A 17,723-nucleotide genomic window follows, 5' to 3' on the forward strand; every position below is an offset into this window, starting at 1 on the left:
ACCGGAGAACCGAATGAGAGGCCTTTTGCCTGACCAAGATCAAGTAGAGAGAACAGGTGCCCTAGAGGCAGTTCGCGAGTGTGTGAAGAAACTAGAACTGTTTGTAGTGGGCATCGGCATGCGAGTGGCACGCAGACACGCGAGCTTCAGGACAATTGTCGATGACGGACTATCTACTCCATAGCGAACTAAAAAAAATGTACATCAGCACAAGCAACATTCACGCAGCGTCCGTCATCAGAAAGAGAAAGATGTTTCACGAGACGGCGGAACTTGTTCAATGAAGAGATTCATCGCAGCTACAGGTTGCGAAACGTCGCGCGGGCCGCAACCGGATTCAATCTGGGTCGAAGAAAAGGGCGGCTTTCTAGAAGCCGCGCGGTGCGTGTTTCACACCACTCTTACTATGCCTGTAGTGCTGTCTGGGGGTGTAGCTCAGATGGTAGAGCGCTCGCTTAGCATGCGAGAGGTACTGGGATCGATACCCAGCACCTCCACATATTTTTTTTTTATTTCAGGACTTTTTTTTCGTTGACTTCTACATGCGTGGTGTGTTCCCTTATTATAGCGCATGTGTCACCGGAGCCAATCAAACGAATTTGTATTTTCAACAGCACTTAAGACACCCGGACCAAAGGATTTCCTTAAAACTCTTTCCAGCACGGTGGTCACCCCAGGTAACCACCTTCTTTTCATTTCTTTCTCTTGAAACATGAGAGCCCCGTGTGTCAAATTTTAAATGTGGCATATTTTAAAGCTTTTGGCAATCCGACAGGGATGACACTACTTCGTTTGGACTTGAAAGTGTAATATGCTACATCTGCTTTCTTCCGGCTGCCGTCGTCATCAAGGCGCGTTAGACCGTAAACCCGATATGTATTTATATATATTTAAGTATATGCTGCTCATACTAAGTTGAAAGTGCAGGAGAGCATACGTGCTATGCTAAACGCTAAATACCGTGAAATAAGGAGCTGTACTTGCACCGGAAGTTACAAGTCAACCTTTTATGCATGGTGGTCACTTCAGGTTACATCGTCATATCTTTTGAACTAAAATTGCCTTTTTTGTTTTTTGCGAAAAAATCATTTTCTGCAAAGGATGCCGAATTTTTTTCAATAAAACAGTTTCCCGGCAAAAGTAAAGTTCTGCGCATGAAAAAGGTAATTATTCACCTCATCTTATATACGGCTACGTTGGCTCTAGCGATTTTAGAAATCAGACTATTTAGCTTCACGTCACCCGTATAAGGCTCACGGGGCAGCTTGTCTTTCGTATAATTATGGCTCCCGGTGGATGCAGGGTAATTGCAGTGAAAACTGGGACCTGTATCCTTCCACAGTCATGCACACGGACGTTGGCTCCTCACTTCTGAACAATAATCAAACATCCGAAATACGCTGGCGTATACCTGTACTTCAAGAGATATGTAACCAGCGCCATTGCTTGAGCGCTTTGCCCCTATTTGTCCACATCGAGGGGCAAATACAGTGGATTCATTTTTCTAATGAAAGAAATAAAAAACCGACCCAAAAATTGTCTGTCTTGAAAGAAGTAATTGTCAGTGGTTAAAAGTGGCATGCAACTGAATGATAACATTCTTGGCAGTACGATAAGAGTTTTTTTCTAATCCATTCTCCTCTTTGAAGCGGCAATAAAAAGTGAACAATTTATTAAGCATTCACTTAGCAAACTGATAAATAATTATTACTTGATTGAAGTGGTCTGGTCTCAAGGCTCGTACGAAAAAAAAATAAAGTGTCAGCAAGTGTCACGTACATTTAGCCACTGCCCCACCTCCTCAAAGACTACCTCTAGCTTCCCCCCCGCCGGGCCTCCCGTGCGACGGACGAGGGCATGCGTCTGTCCTCCCAGCTTGAGCCCCGACGGCTGCCATCGCAAGTACACATAGTGTGCACGTGCGTCACGCAGCGCCCCTTTGTCACTTCCGAATTGTGCCACCGACATGTCCGGGTACCTACCGACTCCGTCGCCTACCGCTGCCGTGTTGTCTCCTCGTGCTTGCACCCGCTTAGTTTTGCCTCAGGATGCAAGTATGAGCAATGATTAGCTGCTAGTGAGGCAAGTTGATTTAGTAGTCCAGCACGAAGAGGGAACAGAGCTTCGGGGTGTTTCTTCGCCGAAAGTTATTACCTAAAATTGAGAATACACATTGCGATTTTTCAAAAAGTACCGGTGTGTTTGGCTGGTGCGGATTCACAACAACTACTTGAAGAATCTCAGTGATGTTTGCGTCTTCAAATGTAACTTAATTACAAGTAAGTGTCATAGCCAAGCACTTCCCTGCAAACAGGAGATAGCTCATCTTGATTACTCTGTATACAAACTTGTCCGCGACCACTGCGTGTACAATCAGCGTGTCAGGAAGGCGACTAAAATCGTTATGGCAATCGCGGAAATCCGGGTATTGCATTGAAACAAACTGTAAGAATGAATGAGAAACAGTATTAGTTCACTTTGAAGTATAGCCGACAGATTTGAGTTGGGAAGTCGGGGTTTTTAAAAATTGGTCAGTTCATTGCGTAACACGGTCTTCGTAATTTTCAAGGACTCAACTCTACATTAGCGTGCAACAAAAGTAAAATACAAGGTCAGAAAGGAGTCAAAACATACGCGAAAAAAAAAGTGATTACCGTGGCACGCACAATGCGAAGTCGCTATCTGCCTCGCATAATATTTTCTTTGGCTGCTTCCTCAAATTTGAATCAAAGAGGCTCAACATCAGCACTGTTTAAAACACTTGGGGGGAAAGGGGGGAGGCGCTGCTACTTTGGTAGCGTGGGCTGCAGCAATATATTATTATTAATAAGATATCTCTTGTAAACTTGCCTAGCTCTACAGGACTCGTTTTCTGTGGGAGATGCTGTGCTTCGCTCATCCACACTTAAAATTGCGGATCGAGGCTTTCACTTGTTTGAAAGTGAGATAATGGGCCCTCGTACGTCGTGGCGGGCTGCCGGTTTACGCGGTGGCTGGTATACGGGTCGCACATCTTGATTTTCTGGTCTTGTATCGAGTGAACAAGCGAGACTTTCCTGATCCGATGAGCTCGTTAAAGTACAAAACCAAAAACCACAATGCTTCCCTTTCAACATAGTACACAGCAACAGATGACGAGCCCCAAACAAACTGCGCTGCACCAAAAGAACTACCGTAGGTACCCAGGCATGGCGAGAGAGCGCGACAACGGCGGAAGTGACATCACGTGAACCCTATGTATTGACACGCGTATACAACATACAAAGCGTGAGACGATCCTATCGATTGGGGACTTCATGCGGAACTTCACGACGGCGAGAATGCACCGGAAGGGTCGATATAATGGCTCTCACCACAAAAGTTCTGACTGCTCCACATAGATATTGATGAGCAGAAAGGAATATCTACTCACTACGAACACACTGGCGGGAACCATGGCGCGGCGGCATCCCGCCCGTCGGTGCCTCCGCTCGGCAGCCAGCGGCACGCTTTCCACATTGGCGGCGCCGCGAGAAAAGCGAGACTAACGTCCCTAGATGAAACAAGTTGCTCATCTTGTTTGATCTAGGGGCCTTGGCGAGACAAGAATGGACATGTCGAGACGCGCGCACCCACTTGCTAGCTGTCGCCTCGCAGCTACGGTCTTCTCCGCAACAGACGGAGAGAGAAAAAATTGGCCCGAATCTACATGTTACACTGTATATATCATCGAAAGACGATGGTCTTGCGTCTGGAGAGAGTGAACAAAACATTTATTTAATGTTCTGCGCAAGAAAATCGGTGAATTGTATTCAAAAAGGCGCTGCGTTAGAGTGCCTCGAGCGTGTAACGGAGGCGAACAAGCGCATCTAGGATGTATGGATGGATGGATGGATGGATGAATGGATGGATATGGCTGTACCCTTTAGATCGGGCGGTGTCTAGCGCCACCAAGCCGTAATACTTAATGAACCAAAAACTAGATTTATTTTTTTTTTAAAAGTGAGTTTGAGGATTCGTACTTTGCAGTGGAGGTTTGATTTTCCCTCGTGCAATGACTTTAGCCACCAATCACATAACCTCCTTCTAGTTAGGTCTACCCGCTTAAAGTCTATTTTGCCCTCCCTGTCCCTAAACCCCAGTGCTTTGAAAAAATCTGCGCCATCATCCTGAACTATAGGGTGAAGCCTTTCACAGAACATTATCAAGTGTTCGGCAGTTTCTTCTTCCTCTCCACACGCGCTGCATACTGTGTCTGCCCCTTCGTATTTGGCCCGATATGTCTTGGTTCGCAGTACTCCCGTCCTGGCCTCAAACAGTAGAGAACTACCCCGAGTATTATCATAGATCCTTTTCTTGGCGATTTCCTGTTCAAAAGTTCGACAGATCTCTAGTGCGGACTTCTTAATCATGCCAATTCTCCACATGTCAGTCTCCGTTTCCTTCACTTTCTTCTTAACCGATAGTTCTTTTTGGTTTGGCCACGTGCTGTTTTCTAAATATTTACCAGTCAATTTCCTGGTTTGCTTCCTCCATTTTGTATCGACATTCTTCATGTACAAGTAGCTGAAAACCTTCCTAGCCCAACGCTCCTCCCCCATTTCTCTCAATCGCTTCTCAAATTTTATCTTGCTGCTAGCTTCCCTGCCCTAAAATGATGTCCATCCCATATCACCTTGTACTCCATGATTTGGTGTATTCCCGTGAGCTCCTAAAGCAAGCCTACCTATTCCACGTTGCTTAATTTCTAATCTTGCTTGAACTTCTGATCTCATGCACAATACCGCATTGCCGAACGTCAGCCCAGGAACCATGACCCCTTTCCATATTCCTCTCACAACATCATACCTATTGTAATTCCACAGTGCCCTATTTTTCATGACTGCTGCATTCCTGTTACCTTTAGTCGTCACGTATATTTCGTGTTCCCTCAGGTATTCGGTCCCATTGCTTATCCATACGCCCAGATATTTGTATTTATCTGTTATCTCTAGCGTGACCTCCTGTATTCTAAGCTCACTACCTTCGTTGTCATTGAAAATCATGACTGCTGATTTTTCCTTACAGAATCTAAAATCTAACCTATCTTCCTCATTACCGCAGATGTCCATCAATCTCTGCAAATCTTCCTTGTTGTTGGCCGCTAGCACTATGGCATCTGCGTACATTAATGCTGGTAGTGCCTGATCAAAGAGTTTTCCTTGTTTGACTAAAGAGAGGTTGAAGCCCAGTCCACTTCCCTCTTATTTGGCCTCTAAGTCTTGTAGGTACATCATGAATAATAAGGGTGACAGGGGACACCCCTGCCTAAGCCCCCGTTTTACCTCTGCAGGCTTGGATACCTGTTTTTCCCACTTTATAACTACCTTGTTACCTTTATAGATATCCCTTAAAAGATTAGTGACTACATGTTCCCCGCCTAGTGTGTCCAGCATTCCCCACAATTCCTCTTGAACCACGCTATCGTACGCTCCCTTGATATCCAAAAATGCTAGCCACAGGGGCTTGTGTTCCTTTTCTGCTATTTCGATGCACTACGTCAGTGAGAACAGATTGTCTTCCAACCTCCTGTGTTTCCGAAACCCATTCTGCAGTTCCCCCAGCACCCCCTCATTTTCTATCCATGCCTGCAGTCTTTCATTAATAATCTGCATCGCCAGCCTGTAGACCACTGATGTCACTGTTATAGGACGGTAGTTGTTTATGTCAGCTTTGTCCCCCGTTTCTTCATAGATCATGCTTATCCTGCTAAGTTTCCATCTATCGGGAACTTCACCATCGATTATTATTTTGCTCACTGCCTCTCTCAAAGCCTGCTTAGACTTCGGACCTAATGTCTTTATCAGCATAATTGTAATGCCATCTGGGCCTGTTGATGTACTACTAGGAACCCTTTTCTCAGCCCTTTCCCACTCTCGTTGTGAAAATGGAGCCATTGCACCACTTGATTCGTCCTTGTCTATTGTGGCGCATAAAGTACTTTGTTGAAATTTTTCTGTCACCTTTGTTCTTATATATTCAATAGCTTCGTCCCCTTTTAGCCTAGCACCTAGGGCTGTAGTTATAAAACTCTGCTCTAGGCTCGTCTCATTTCTTAGGGTGTTCAGATAGTTCCGAAATTTCGCAGCTGCCTTTCTATCTTTTTTATGTACTTCTGCCAGCTACTGAGCTCCCTTTCTTCTAATATTTTCATTGATCAGGAGGGATGCTTCCCTTCTAGAGCTTAGAAAGATTTCCCATTTTCTTTCAACATCATCTGTCGGTTCACCCCGTTGCTTAGCATGTCTGTGTTCCCTAGAGGCTTCCTGACGTTTTGCAATGGCTCTCTTAACTTCCTCATCTCACCAGCTTTTGGGTTTGTGTCTTCTTTTCCGGGGTGAGTTGTCACGTGCCTTAGCAAGCTCCAGCCCAAGCAGTCTAATTAGATTTGTGTATGTCCACACAGTTTTATTATCCTCAGTGATTACTTTCTCAATTTGTTTAGTAGGAATATCTATTTGCCTTTCTGAATGAAAATTTTCCTGTAGTTGCTCGTGTTGTCTCCTTCCCACTTTCACTGCTCTTCCAAAACTTACCTTGATGCGTTTGTGATCACTACCCAGACTTCTGGAGCCACCTTCATCTCTGTGCATTCCCCTGAGCTTATCATACATCCTATGTGACATCAGTGCATAATCTATCGTCAACTGCAGCCTTCCTACCTCCCATGTTATTTGCCCTTCACACTTCTCGGTACTGTTGCAAATGATCAAATCAAGCCTTTCACACATATCCATGATCATTTTGCCTGTCGGGTCGGTATACCCATCTATATCTTCTATGTGCGCATTCATGTCTCCTAGTATAATTATCTCGCACTCTCTTCCTAACTCCTGAATGTCCTTTGATATACACTCTATCATTGCCTGGTTTTCCTCTCTGGCCTTTGCTCCCGTCCACAAGTACACGAAACCAAGGAGTGTCATTCGCCCTGCCACTTTCCCTTTTAGCCATAAATGTTCCTTGCACTCCTGCTTGACCCTTTGCCAGTCTACTTTTATGAATGAATGCCCCAATACCACCCCCCTTTCTGCTGCCTTCTGTTCTATTACAATATTCCCACGCGTAGTCCGGATTGTTCGGAGGTTGTTCCATGTCCCTGAGATGTGTTTCTACAAAACCGTATACCATCGGCCTCTCTTCCCTTAGCTGTTGTTCTATCTCTTCCCACTTCAGCCTGTTCCTACCACCCTGCATGTTAATATACCCTATGTCTGAATTGGCTCGGTGCTCGTGGATACGTGTATTTATGCTCCGGCCTCTACCTATCTAGGCACGTTAAACACGAGTGCCATCTAGGAGTTATCTTCGAAAACGAAGGCATGCGCGACCGCGGAGAAAGATGCGCGCAAGTCATGGAGGTGATAAGGTGCAGAATCGAAAGCGACGGGCAAGTGCCACCACCGTGCCGTCGTATCAAAGCGTTGGAAACACCTTCTTGAGCATCGCGTTGCACTGTCAGCGCAGCGCGTTAAACGGTATACAGTCCTTAGAGTGTTTTGTGTGTGTCCTCTTCTAGTATAAAGGCAGACATAAACATAGACATATTGTTATGGCGCCTCAGATATGCGCAATATTTGCTTTCTTAAATGACAATCACGCAACTATGAACGCTAAACCTTGAGCAATATTGGTGGGCGCAGCAGATGGGATTGGCGGTTCAGTGCCGTTTGAGGTATCGTTAGAACGGACGAACAGATAAATGTACAGACAGACAGACAGACCAAAATGTTTTCATCGAAGGTCCCCAAGAAAGACTATCGTTTTTAAAAAATATGGAAGAGAAGGCGCGCTGATGTGAGCAAGGAGGAAGGAAAAGTAGGCGCTCATTGGTGGTTTGCTTGCGCGGGAGCGGGCGGCAGCGGCAAAAATAGCCCAGCGAGCGATTGGGTCGGCGGCAGAAATTCCACGACGCTCGGCGGGAGAGAGAAAAGCGGCGTCTCGCGAGCGGCGCGTAGGAGGGCGCGGCGCCGCCAGTGTGTTCGTACCTCAAATATAGTGTACTAGAATTTGGTATATTCTAGTACACTATACCTTAAGTTACCAGGCCCTGTTGTGACTGGCGCCCGAACTGACGAAGGAGCGGCGCTCTTTGGATCCTTAAACAAGTAGCCGATTGGCCGGCTGCCTATGAACGCCAGGCATTGTCCCTCCTAGTCGGAGGGTGAGACGTCATATCGCCACGACACCGTGAGCCATTCGAGAGAGGACAACAAATACAGCAACTTCCTTGGAAGAGACCGCGGAGGCCGCCGCGAATCGCCCCGCTAATTAAGCGAGCAGTTCGGCGGATCCTTTGAAATATGCAGTCATGAGCTTGGGACCCCTCGACCAGCGGCACACACACGACGAGGAAGAGCCCCGCTGGCGCCACCTTGGACTGCAGAGTCACACCTCAATATTGGACGTTCGCGTGGGCCGTGCCGGCCGTGCATGCTCGTCCCCCTCGCCAGTTGTGAGTGATCTGTGATTGGACAGTACCATCTGCACGTGTTCTCTGATCTGGGGGTCTGGGGAGCACATACCCTTTATAATGAGCCACCCGGCTCGTTCGAAGAAGCGCCATGTAGAGGAACGCCAGATTCGAAAGCTCACCATGTAAAAAAGAGCTCGTCATGAACGAGAGTTCACCTTGTATATAATGTAAATAGACCCTCCTCAAGTATCCTCCTGCCTCGACAACTTCATCCCGGACCTCCGGTGCCTGCCAACCCGGTCGTAACAGCCCGTAGCCAGGGGTAAATGGGATGAAGCGGGGTGTTTGCCGAAAACAGGCAGTGAAAATATGGAATTTTCAAGCCCGTCAAAAAGTGCTCCCCCCACCAGAAAAAAATTCATGGCTACGGGCCTGTAACTTACTACCTCATTAAGTTACTAACGAGCTCACTAAAGACATAAGAAAATCAAGACATGCACTATCAATCAGGTACATGAAAGGTAACATACTTTGGTGGCTGGGAATGTTTTTCGAGCGATTTACGGCCGTGCCCCCCAATCGGGACGTTTGCGTTGATTCCGGAGCCCCCGAGCAAATAGCTGGCAGGTGTGCGCGTCCCAAACAGTCATGCATATTGACGTTGCGAGGCTTAGCTCCTTCGCCAGGGTTACTCGCTTCATCTTTCAGTGCTCGTGCACCTTTCGTAGAACGTCTGACTGCGAGGACATGGCTTGCATAGACGTGGCAGGCACGTGTAAACATTATAGATGTCGGCAGAGTTTTCTTATAAGCGGGTGCACCCATGTTGCACATCTGCGTTGGGATGAGCGGGAAACTGGTATAGCTTATGTGGGTACAAGTTCTGGTGTGGCTTCAGGGGGCCCCTTTTGCATCCCCCCTGCCGACATCCATGGTAAACACTAGGGTGCCTCAATGCGCATCGCTCGCTAGAGTAGGGAGTATAATTATATACACTAACTCCAGTAAACACTGTAAAACGACACCATCGCACGTTCGAAAAAATAAAAAATTCTTGAGTGATTCGATGCACTCGTTCGCCTACGCTCTATTTGTCGCTGACCCACAGAAAAGGGGTCTTAGGACCCCTTTTATTTCTAGTTCACATTAATGATTTGCCTTTGTGTTTCTTCTAACATGAAACTGTTTGCAGATGACTGCGTGGTGTTCCGTGAAATTAACAGCCCGAATGGCATCACTGCCCTTCAAAATGACATTGACTCCATTTTTAACTGGTGCACGACTGGGCAAATGGAACTAAATATTTCCAAATGCAAGGTATTGCGCATTTCGCGAATATCATCTTCTCCTGCTTCTTACTCACTTGACAGTACCCCACTCGAATCAGTCACCTCTTACCGTTATCTAGGCGTACACATCACCACTTGTTTAAGCTGGTCACTCCATATCCGCTCCATTATGAATAACGCAAACCGCATGCTTGGGTACATTCATCGCAACTTTTTTTCCGTACCTGTCTCTCTTAAACTACTAATGTACAAGACGCTGATTCGCAGCAAGATAGAATACGCTGCTGCGGTATGGGATCCGAGTTCAACTAATTTAATCAATGCTCTTGAGCTAACCCAAAACAATTTTGTTCGTTTCAATCTTCACAACTACAGTCGTGACTCTAGCATTTCTGCCATGAAAAATTCACTCGAACTGCCGTCTCTTGCCTCTCATCGTATGCTCTTCCCCCTCTGTCTATTTCACAAAATTTATCACAATATCCCAACTCTTCGCGAGGCACTTATTTTTCAGCCTTCTTACGTTTCATCTAGAATTGATCATCCTAATAAAGTTGGCGTTATGTCATGTCTAACCAAGACGTGCAGCGATTAATTTATTCCCAGAACATCAGTAGACTGGAACCACCTTCCCGGATATGTGGCCATCTTGACCGATCACCACTTGTTTCGTTCTGCGCTAACTAGCATTGTATAAACGCCCATATACTTCCTTACTTATTCTGTTTGTACACAACGCTTATATTTTGTTATTTTTGTTTGTTTTTATTTATTTTTATTATTAGCTAACATTGTAGGAGTAAAAACTCGTGATTCACCCCCTCCATGATGCCCGGAGGGTATCACGAAATAAAAAAAAACTAAAAAAACCTACATACTACAATTGGCTGAGCCGTGAAGCTGCGTCTCTTCCTTTTCTCAACCTCTCTCTCTCCGCTTCGCTCAGAGTGGAGACAAGTGCGTCGTCAGCTACAGTGGTCGTCATTACTTGGCCTACTTCTCAGTGCGCGGCTTCGCTGCCTTTGTCTCTCGAGTAAAGACACTTTGTGCTGAAATTGCCTTCACAAACGCAAAATAGTTCCCGGATAGTGCTAGTTATGAATTTGTAGGCACACATCGCAACAATAATTCGAAGGTTTCGCGCCTAACAGTATTGCAGAACTTATAATGAACCTAATGTTACAGAACGTAATGACGGCGAAGCCGCTGGCTGCGGCTGAGTGGTGCACAGCTGCAGACATAACTATTTACTTTTACACTTTGTGGGTGGACATGTTCATGTGGTGCTTTTTTTTTTTTTTTTTTTTTTGAAGGCAGGACAGGTCAGCTTTATTCAGGCAAGTTACAGATGCGGGACACTGTGTATCAGAAAACGTAATGAACATGCATGATTCTTGGGACAGTTGAAACGAAAAGCAGTGCAATTATGCATGTACAGTTAGGGCACAGAATATATGCTTTAATGTACGTCGGACATTCTTTTAGCTCGAATTCTCGAAATTCGATGCACTGAGACGCGCAATATAATGCCCGCGTCTTTCTTCGCATCTAGTGAATCATATGAATCAGAGACAAATAAAAATGTGACGACAGCGCCTGCAGACTTGACGGTTAGATTAAATACGGAGTGATAACTAAAATAAAATATATCAGAGCACGACATTACCGTTCATGGAGGCGAAAATGCTGTAGGTCCGTGAGTCCAGATTTGGGTGCACGTTAAAAACACCAGGTGGTATAAAAAATCCCAGGGATATAACTATGCGAAGACAAATTAGGTCTTGTACAGCTGTACGCTGACGATCATGAGGTTTTATTGCCACAATAGATCATTTTCAAACAATTCCAGAACCCCCGCGGGTACGCGAAGCACTATGGGAAAAATCTGTACGTTGAGTGCGCGGGCTGTACCGTCACGCGCTCCTCGTTGATGCCGTGGGAGCATCCAACAACAACAAAAAAAAAATGACGCCGCTTTTGACTACACGTAAACACTACAGAAGTCTGAACGCACTTGCATGCATCTCAACGCATGAAATGGGAGAGGAGTTGGCGAATGTTAGTGCATATCATTGAGTTAGTGTACATATATATTGTCGCGGTGCAGCGCGAACCAAAGGCAGATAAACGTATAAACGTTCCCACAGCGACTCTCAGCAGCCGAACAGCAAGATCGCCTTCTTTATCTACAATCAGCCAGAGCTCCACTACCTGGTGTCCGCCAAATCCCCTTATTGTTGTTTTGGTCCACCAGTACACACGCGTCATTTGCCCCCCCCCCCCCCCCCCCTCTTAATGAGCATCGCCCCGATGCTATACCAGTAGTGCAGTTTTTTTTGTGTGTGTGTTCTTTAAGAAGTGTCTTGCGCAGTCACTACCTTTCATAAGGCTTCATGCGCACAACGTGAACTAGTTCAGGACGGTGCTGGCGAAGCCTCGTACTATATGAACTGTCGGGGACGACCTCGTACGTAACATCACTCAGTCGTCGCAGTACTAGATATGGGCCAAAGTATCTCCTTAGGAGCTTTTCAGAGAGTCCTCGTTTCCGTATGGGCGTCCAAACCCATACTCTGTCGCCGGTCTGGTAAACGACTGTTCTGCGGCGAGAATTGTAGCGGCTCGCGTCGTACTCTTGTTGTTGCAGGATTCGCAGGCGTGCTAGTTGCCTTGCTTCTTCCGCTCGTTCTGTAAACATCTCGGCGTCTGGTTCGATGTCGTCGCATTCGTGCGCTAGCATCGCATCTAACATGGTTCGTACTTCCCTTCCGTGAATTAGGCTGAACGGGGTCATCTGGGTTGTTTCTTGCTTGGCAGTGTTGTATGCAAACGTGATATATGGCAAGATTTCGTCCCAGTTTTTGTGTTCGACGTCTACGTACATTGAAAGCATGTCTTCAATTGTTTTGTTGAGACGCTCTGTAAGCCCGTTCGTTTGCGGGTGGTAGGCGGTGGTCTTGCGATGGGTTGTTCCACTCAGCATGAGGACTTGTTCCAAAAGAGCTGCCGTAAATGCGGTTCCTCTGTCTGTGATTACGACGCGGATGTATACGGCTTGTAGCGGCATGCGAGTTATCGCGGGCCGATACATGCAGTCAAAACATGTAATTGTGAGCTATGTGAGTTGCAACACCGAATTTTCTATTTGTAGTTTGCGCTACGCAAGAAAACACAACTCAGAGTGAATTGGTGCAGTTCGTTATAGAAGCGACCATTTCATAATCACACCTTCATGCATCCGCCGGTCCATTCGTGCGTCCGTCCGCGCATCTGTCCGTTTGACCATGCATACCTGTCCATTCGTCCGTACGTTCATTCGTTCGTGTATCTGTGTCCATGCATTGTCCATAAATCCATTCGTCCGTGCGTCTATCCGTTCGCGCATCTGTTCGTAAGTCTATCTTTCGGTGCGTCTCTGCATTCATCCATCCGTCCTTTACACTACTCGGCGACCTGAACGTAGACATCATGAATCTTAGGGCCTTCACATCATCACCAGCATTCAGTGGATCTGCAGCCATATTTTAGGGCCGCGAATTCCGCGTTGAAATTAATGATCGTGTATAGTACACAAAAAATCGTTCGTTCAGGGAGGTAAACTTGGGAAATTATTTCTACGGATCATGGCAACGAAAAAAATACTATTTGACGTTCTTGTTCCGCAAAGTAAAGCAACTAGAAGTGAATAGTTGCAGTTAATTATACATAGTGTTCATGTGATGTCACTTCCGCCATTGTCGCCCTCGCCAGCCATGCCCGGGTACCTCCTTGGGTACCTACGGCAGTTCACGTGCTGCAGCCCGGTTTGTTGTGGGTTCATTTGTTGCTGTGTACGATGTTGAAAGGGAAGCACTGCAATTTCTTGTTGTCGTACTTTAACGAGCTCAACATATTACGAAGGCCTCGTTTGTTCACTCGATACAAGACCAGAAAATCAAGATATGCGACACGTATACCAGCCACCGCGTACACCCGCTGCCCGCCAGGACCTACAAGGGCTCCTTATTTCGCTTTCGCTACAAATTGCGTGGCCCAAGAACAAATGAAAACCCAAAGACTCTCTAGCCGCAATTTTAAGAGTGAATGAGCGAAGCACAGCAGCTCCCATCGAAAACGCGTCGTGCAGAGCTAGGAAAGTTTACAAGAGATATGTTATTAATATTAATATATTGCTGCGGCCCACGCCACCACAATAGCAGCCCCCCCTCCCCCCCCCCCCCCACGTATTTTAAACAGTGCTGATGTTGAGCCTCTTTGATTGAAATTTGGGAAAACAGCCGGGGAAAACATTATGCGAGGCATAGAGACTTCGCGTGGTGCATGCCGCGGTCAAGCCTGTCATCACTTTTTTTTTCGCGTGTCTTTCGACACTTTTTTCACCTTGTATTTTACTGTTTTTGTACGCTAATGTACAGTGCAGTCCCTGAAAATAATGGAGACGGTGTTAGGGAATTAATTGATCAATTTTTCAAAATCCTGACCCCTCCAACTTGAACCGATCGGCTATACTTCAAAGGGAAATAATGTTGTTTCGCATCAATTTTCACAGTTTGTTTCAATGCAATACCCGAATATCCGGGATCGCCATCACGATTTTAACCGCCTCCCTGACACGCTGATTGTGCACGCAGTGGTCGCGGACAAGTTTGTATGTACAGTATCTTGGTAATCTATCTCTGTTTACAGGTAAGTGCTTGGCTATGGCACTTACCCGGAATGAAGTTGCACCTGAGGATGCAAATATCACCGAGTTTATTCAAGTAGTTTTTTTGTTGTTGTTCATCCACACCAGCCAAACGCGCCAGTACTTTTCGGAAAATCGCAATATGCGTTCTCAACTTTAGGTAATAATTTTCGGCGAAGAAACAGCCCAAAGCTCTGCTCTCTCTTCGGGGACTACTAAATCAACTTGCCTCACTAGCAGCCCTCAAACTGGCATCGTGAGGCAAAACTAAACGGGCGCAAGCATGAGGAGACAACACGGCAGCGCTAGGCGACGGAGTAGGTAGGTACCCGGGCATGTCGGTGGCACAATTCGGAAGTGACAAAGGGGCGCTGCGTGACGCACGTGCACACTATGTATAGACGCGATGATGTTTATAATCACACCTTCATGCATGAAAAGAACGAGAAAAGAGAAAGGAATTACCCGCGACAGTAAAAATACGATTTCCATGCACACCCCTAAAACAACAGCAAATTTATTAGAACAGTTCAAACGCCATAAAACCATTTGGCGTCGCCAGTTCGCTCAACATTAGATCGCGTTAAAGCGCAACGAGTGCGCGCACCAACACGAAGTTCAAACTGTGCACATAACTTGTAATAGTCTCATCAGCGACTATGTTGCTAGGATTATACAAGCCGTTTCGAAAATCGCCCCCAAAGTACCCAACGCAACAAAGGAAAGGTGATAGGAAAGAGCAACAAAACCTTCAATACTCGCCGCTTCATACACGAATGGTATTCGTCAACTTCTACTTGTCACTCTTTATGCTGACTGTCAATAAAAGTCTTCTTTTAGGATCACTTGGAAAAGAAAAAAAAAACGTTCCATCCATTCCTACAGTGGTTCATGCACTGTGGCACGCAGCATGCACTCATCTTGCCGGACTCATACGACGAGCCAGCCGGGCGACAACGCGGCAGGCGCCTCGCGCACATTTGAACAAAGCGCAAAGTGAGCCATAACATGGCGGACGCGCGGCGAGGCGGCCCTTTTAAGAAATGACCACACTATAAGCGGGTGCACGTACATCATGGCCTTCTAAAAAGAGCGCGACGCCAGCGCTGTCTGTAATATACGTTCTTATAGACAATCTTGAAGGAGACACAAACCACTAATAGCCCAGCTGTTTTGACCATTTGGTGGCGCGGCGCACATGCCCGTCCTTGGGTTCTCGCGACAGCCCGTGCTTTCCACGAAAGCGCTGTCAGCATCTGTTCGTACTGGAGTCACTGTATATACTCTACCTAACGTACCTGCATGGTAGCGTACGTTCGTATCAAATGTCACAGGGTGAAGAAAGTCGGTTCGCAACAACTGTACTCCATCACATTACAGTCTAATAGGCCTAAGTCGGGACCTCAGAGAAATTTGCACGAGCCGTGATGGCGAGAACCGCCATTGATAATATAAATGCGACGGCGTTAAAAAAATCGACAGCATTGGCCCGAAGAATGAGGAAGCATATCGTAATTGTTTTTACAGAAGACCAGGCAGACAGCATTAAAAGCGAGAAAACTAGTTATTCCTGTGAAGTGATAAAAATAATCAAGGTAAACAAAACATATCTAAAAACCAAGGATGTTTAAAAAATTGCTGGAGTGGAAGGCCCCACAATACTTTGCCAGCTGTAGTGAAGCCAGCTTTTGCCCTCCACAAATCTCAGAAATTTGCTATTTTCTGGTGGTGCCCACTTGGACATCAAGTGGGTTAGATATTTCAGTCTAAAGGCTATGTTAAATATAAATTAAAAGATAGTTGTTTCCAAAGAAATAATCTGCAGAGACTTGATCTCCTATAAAATTTGCCTTGAATTTGAGGCTTACTGAAGAAAAGTAGTCAGACCAGGACGCACTTTGAGCATTATATAACCCGAAAAAGTTGCCACGTTAAACTGGTCGGGCGTGCGGAAGAACCCTCCTTCTCAGTCGCCGAATGCCAACAACTCATCATGCCCCTAGTAAGATGGCTGCCGCAGTCCCCATTTTATGGTTGCACGGCTTCACTCGTTGGCAAGACTTTCCACTCCAGCAATCCTTTTAAAGCTCCTTGCTCAAAACAGCCACCACCAGTTTCTTCTTAAATACCTCCTTTATCTCGCAGCAAACTCGGCTTTCTGCAACACGCAGGTACAAATCATGTACTTCCATGACTTACCCTCAAAGAAGGGTTTAAACAGTTTCTAGCTGAGCAAATTCACACCAGTCACAACAATAGCACAACTCCTCGAAGTAAGTATGGTCCACCAGTCACTAGACATGGCCACGTTGACAAAACTTCCGACGAAAACACTGGCAACTAGAGCGGTTCGATTGAAGGTGTGGATGTCCTGCTTCGCACTGGAGTGCGAAGTCGCCTTCTGGGACGCTTGATTGGTGGTGCCAATACCCGCCGCCTTTCTGCAGTGGCTGATGCATCTAGCCGCAACAAGAAGCCGTATGCTGCATGGCTAGTGGTCAGTTCTTTCACTTCCGTGACGATTCTGTCCACAAGACCCACGTAGCCAGGAACGTCCTTGGCCAGCTCGTGGACTTGCCTCAGCATCGAGACTAGAGCCTGGTAACTTTCTTCCTGCACATTTTTCAAGGTTGTAAAACTTGGATGACAATTCGAAGCTGCTCAACATATCAGAATTAAGAGATGCGCGAACATTCTCTAAAGCAGGGGGTTTTCAAGCAAGTTGGTGCCAAAGAACTCTGCTAAACTACATTAAGTACTTAAGAACCCCATCCCCCGCCCATCCCCTGGCAAGCTTTTTCTTACTTTTTAAACCTTCCAACTGTCCACGTACACTAGCGGCACCTATTATCAAATACCCGTAATGCGCATGGTGGTATAATATAAGGCCATCAATGTTTAAGCCACCACGCGTACCATTTTCGGAGTCTGACTAGCTGCTAACAGCTGGCAGGATTTATTGTGCAGCTCACGCGTTTCTGTTACGCACTGAGATGTGCTTATTGAAGCTCGGGAGTGAACAGTGGAGGTTACCTAGATAGATCACACCTCGAGATCGCCATCTGGGTGCGTAGAGTGAGCGAGTGCAGAACTAGGAAAAATTTATCAGTGGCTTGCGGAACACCGAGGGGGGGCCTGCGGTACCCTTATGGCGAATTCCATTGAGTGAACAGGAGCGGAGGGGCAGGGCACTAAGGAGTGAGGGACAGAGCACTGAAACCAGGGCCACTCAACCAGCCACTGGAATGCGCCGCGCTCCCGGAGGGCAGGTGAGAAGGTGACGAGTAGGGAGACCATGGGACTGAAACATTCCAAG

At 46.4% G+C, this 17,723-nt stretch overlaps 1 protein-coding gene and 1 non-coding gene across 2 annotated transcripts in view; one reads left to right on the plus strand and one right to left on the minus strand.

Moving 5' to 3' along the window:
- Positions 1–424: 424 nt before the first annotated feature.
- TRNAA-AGC (transfer RNA alanine (anticodon AGC)) lies at positions 425–497 on the plus strand. Its single transcript has one exon. It is a non-coding gene; the product is annotated as a tRNA-Ala (tRNA).
- Positions 498–16,521: 16,024 nt separating this feature from the next.
- LOC119170736 (uncharacterized) overlaps positions 16,522–17,723 on the minus strand; it is a 61,765-nt gene continuing 60,563 nt past the window's right edge. The window contains exon 6 of the mRNA XM_037421986.2: positions 16,522–17,020. Coding sequence (XP_037277883.2) covers positions 16,748–17,020 — 273 coding nt within the window. The 3' untranslated portion in view covers positions 16,522–16,747. The remainder of the gene's footprint in view (positions 17,021–17,723) is intronic.

This window comes from Rhipicephalus microplus, chromosome 2, assembly GCF_043290135.1.
Source record: "Rhipicephalus microplus isolate Deutch F79 chromosome 2, USDA_Rmic, whole genome shotgun sequence".
In the NCBI taxonomy this organism is placed as follows: Eukaryota; Metazoa; Arthropoda; class Arachnida; order Ixodida; family Ixodidae; genus Rhipicephalus; species Rhipicephalus microplus.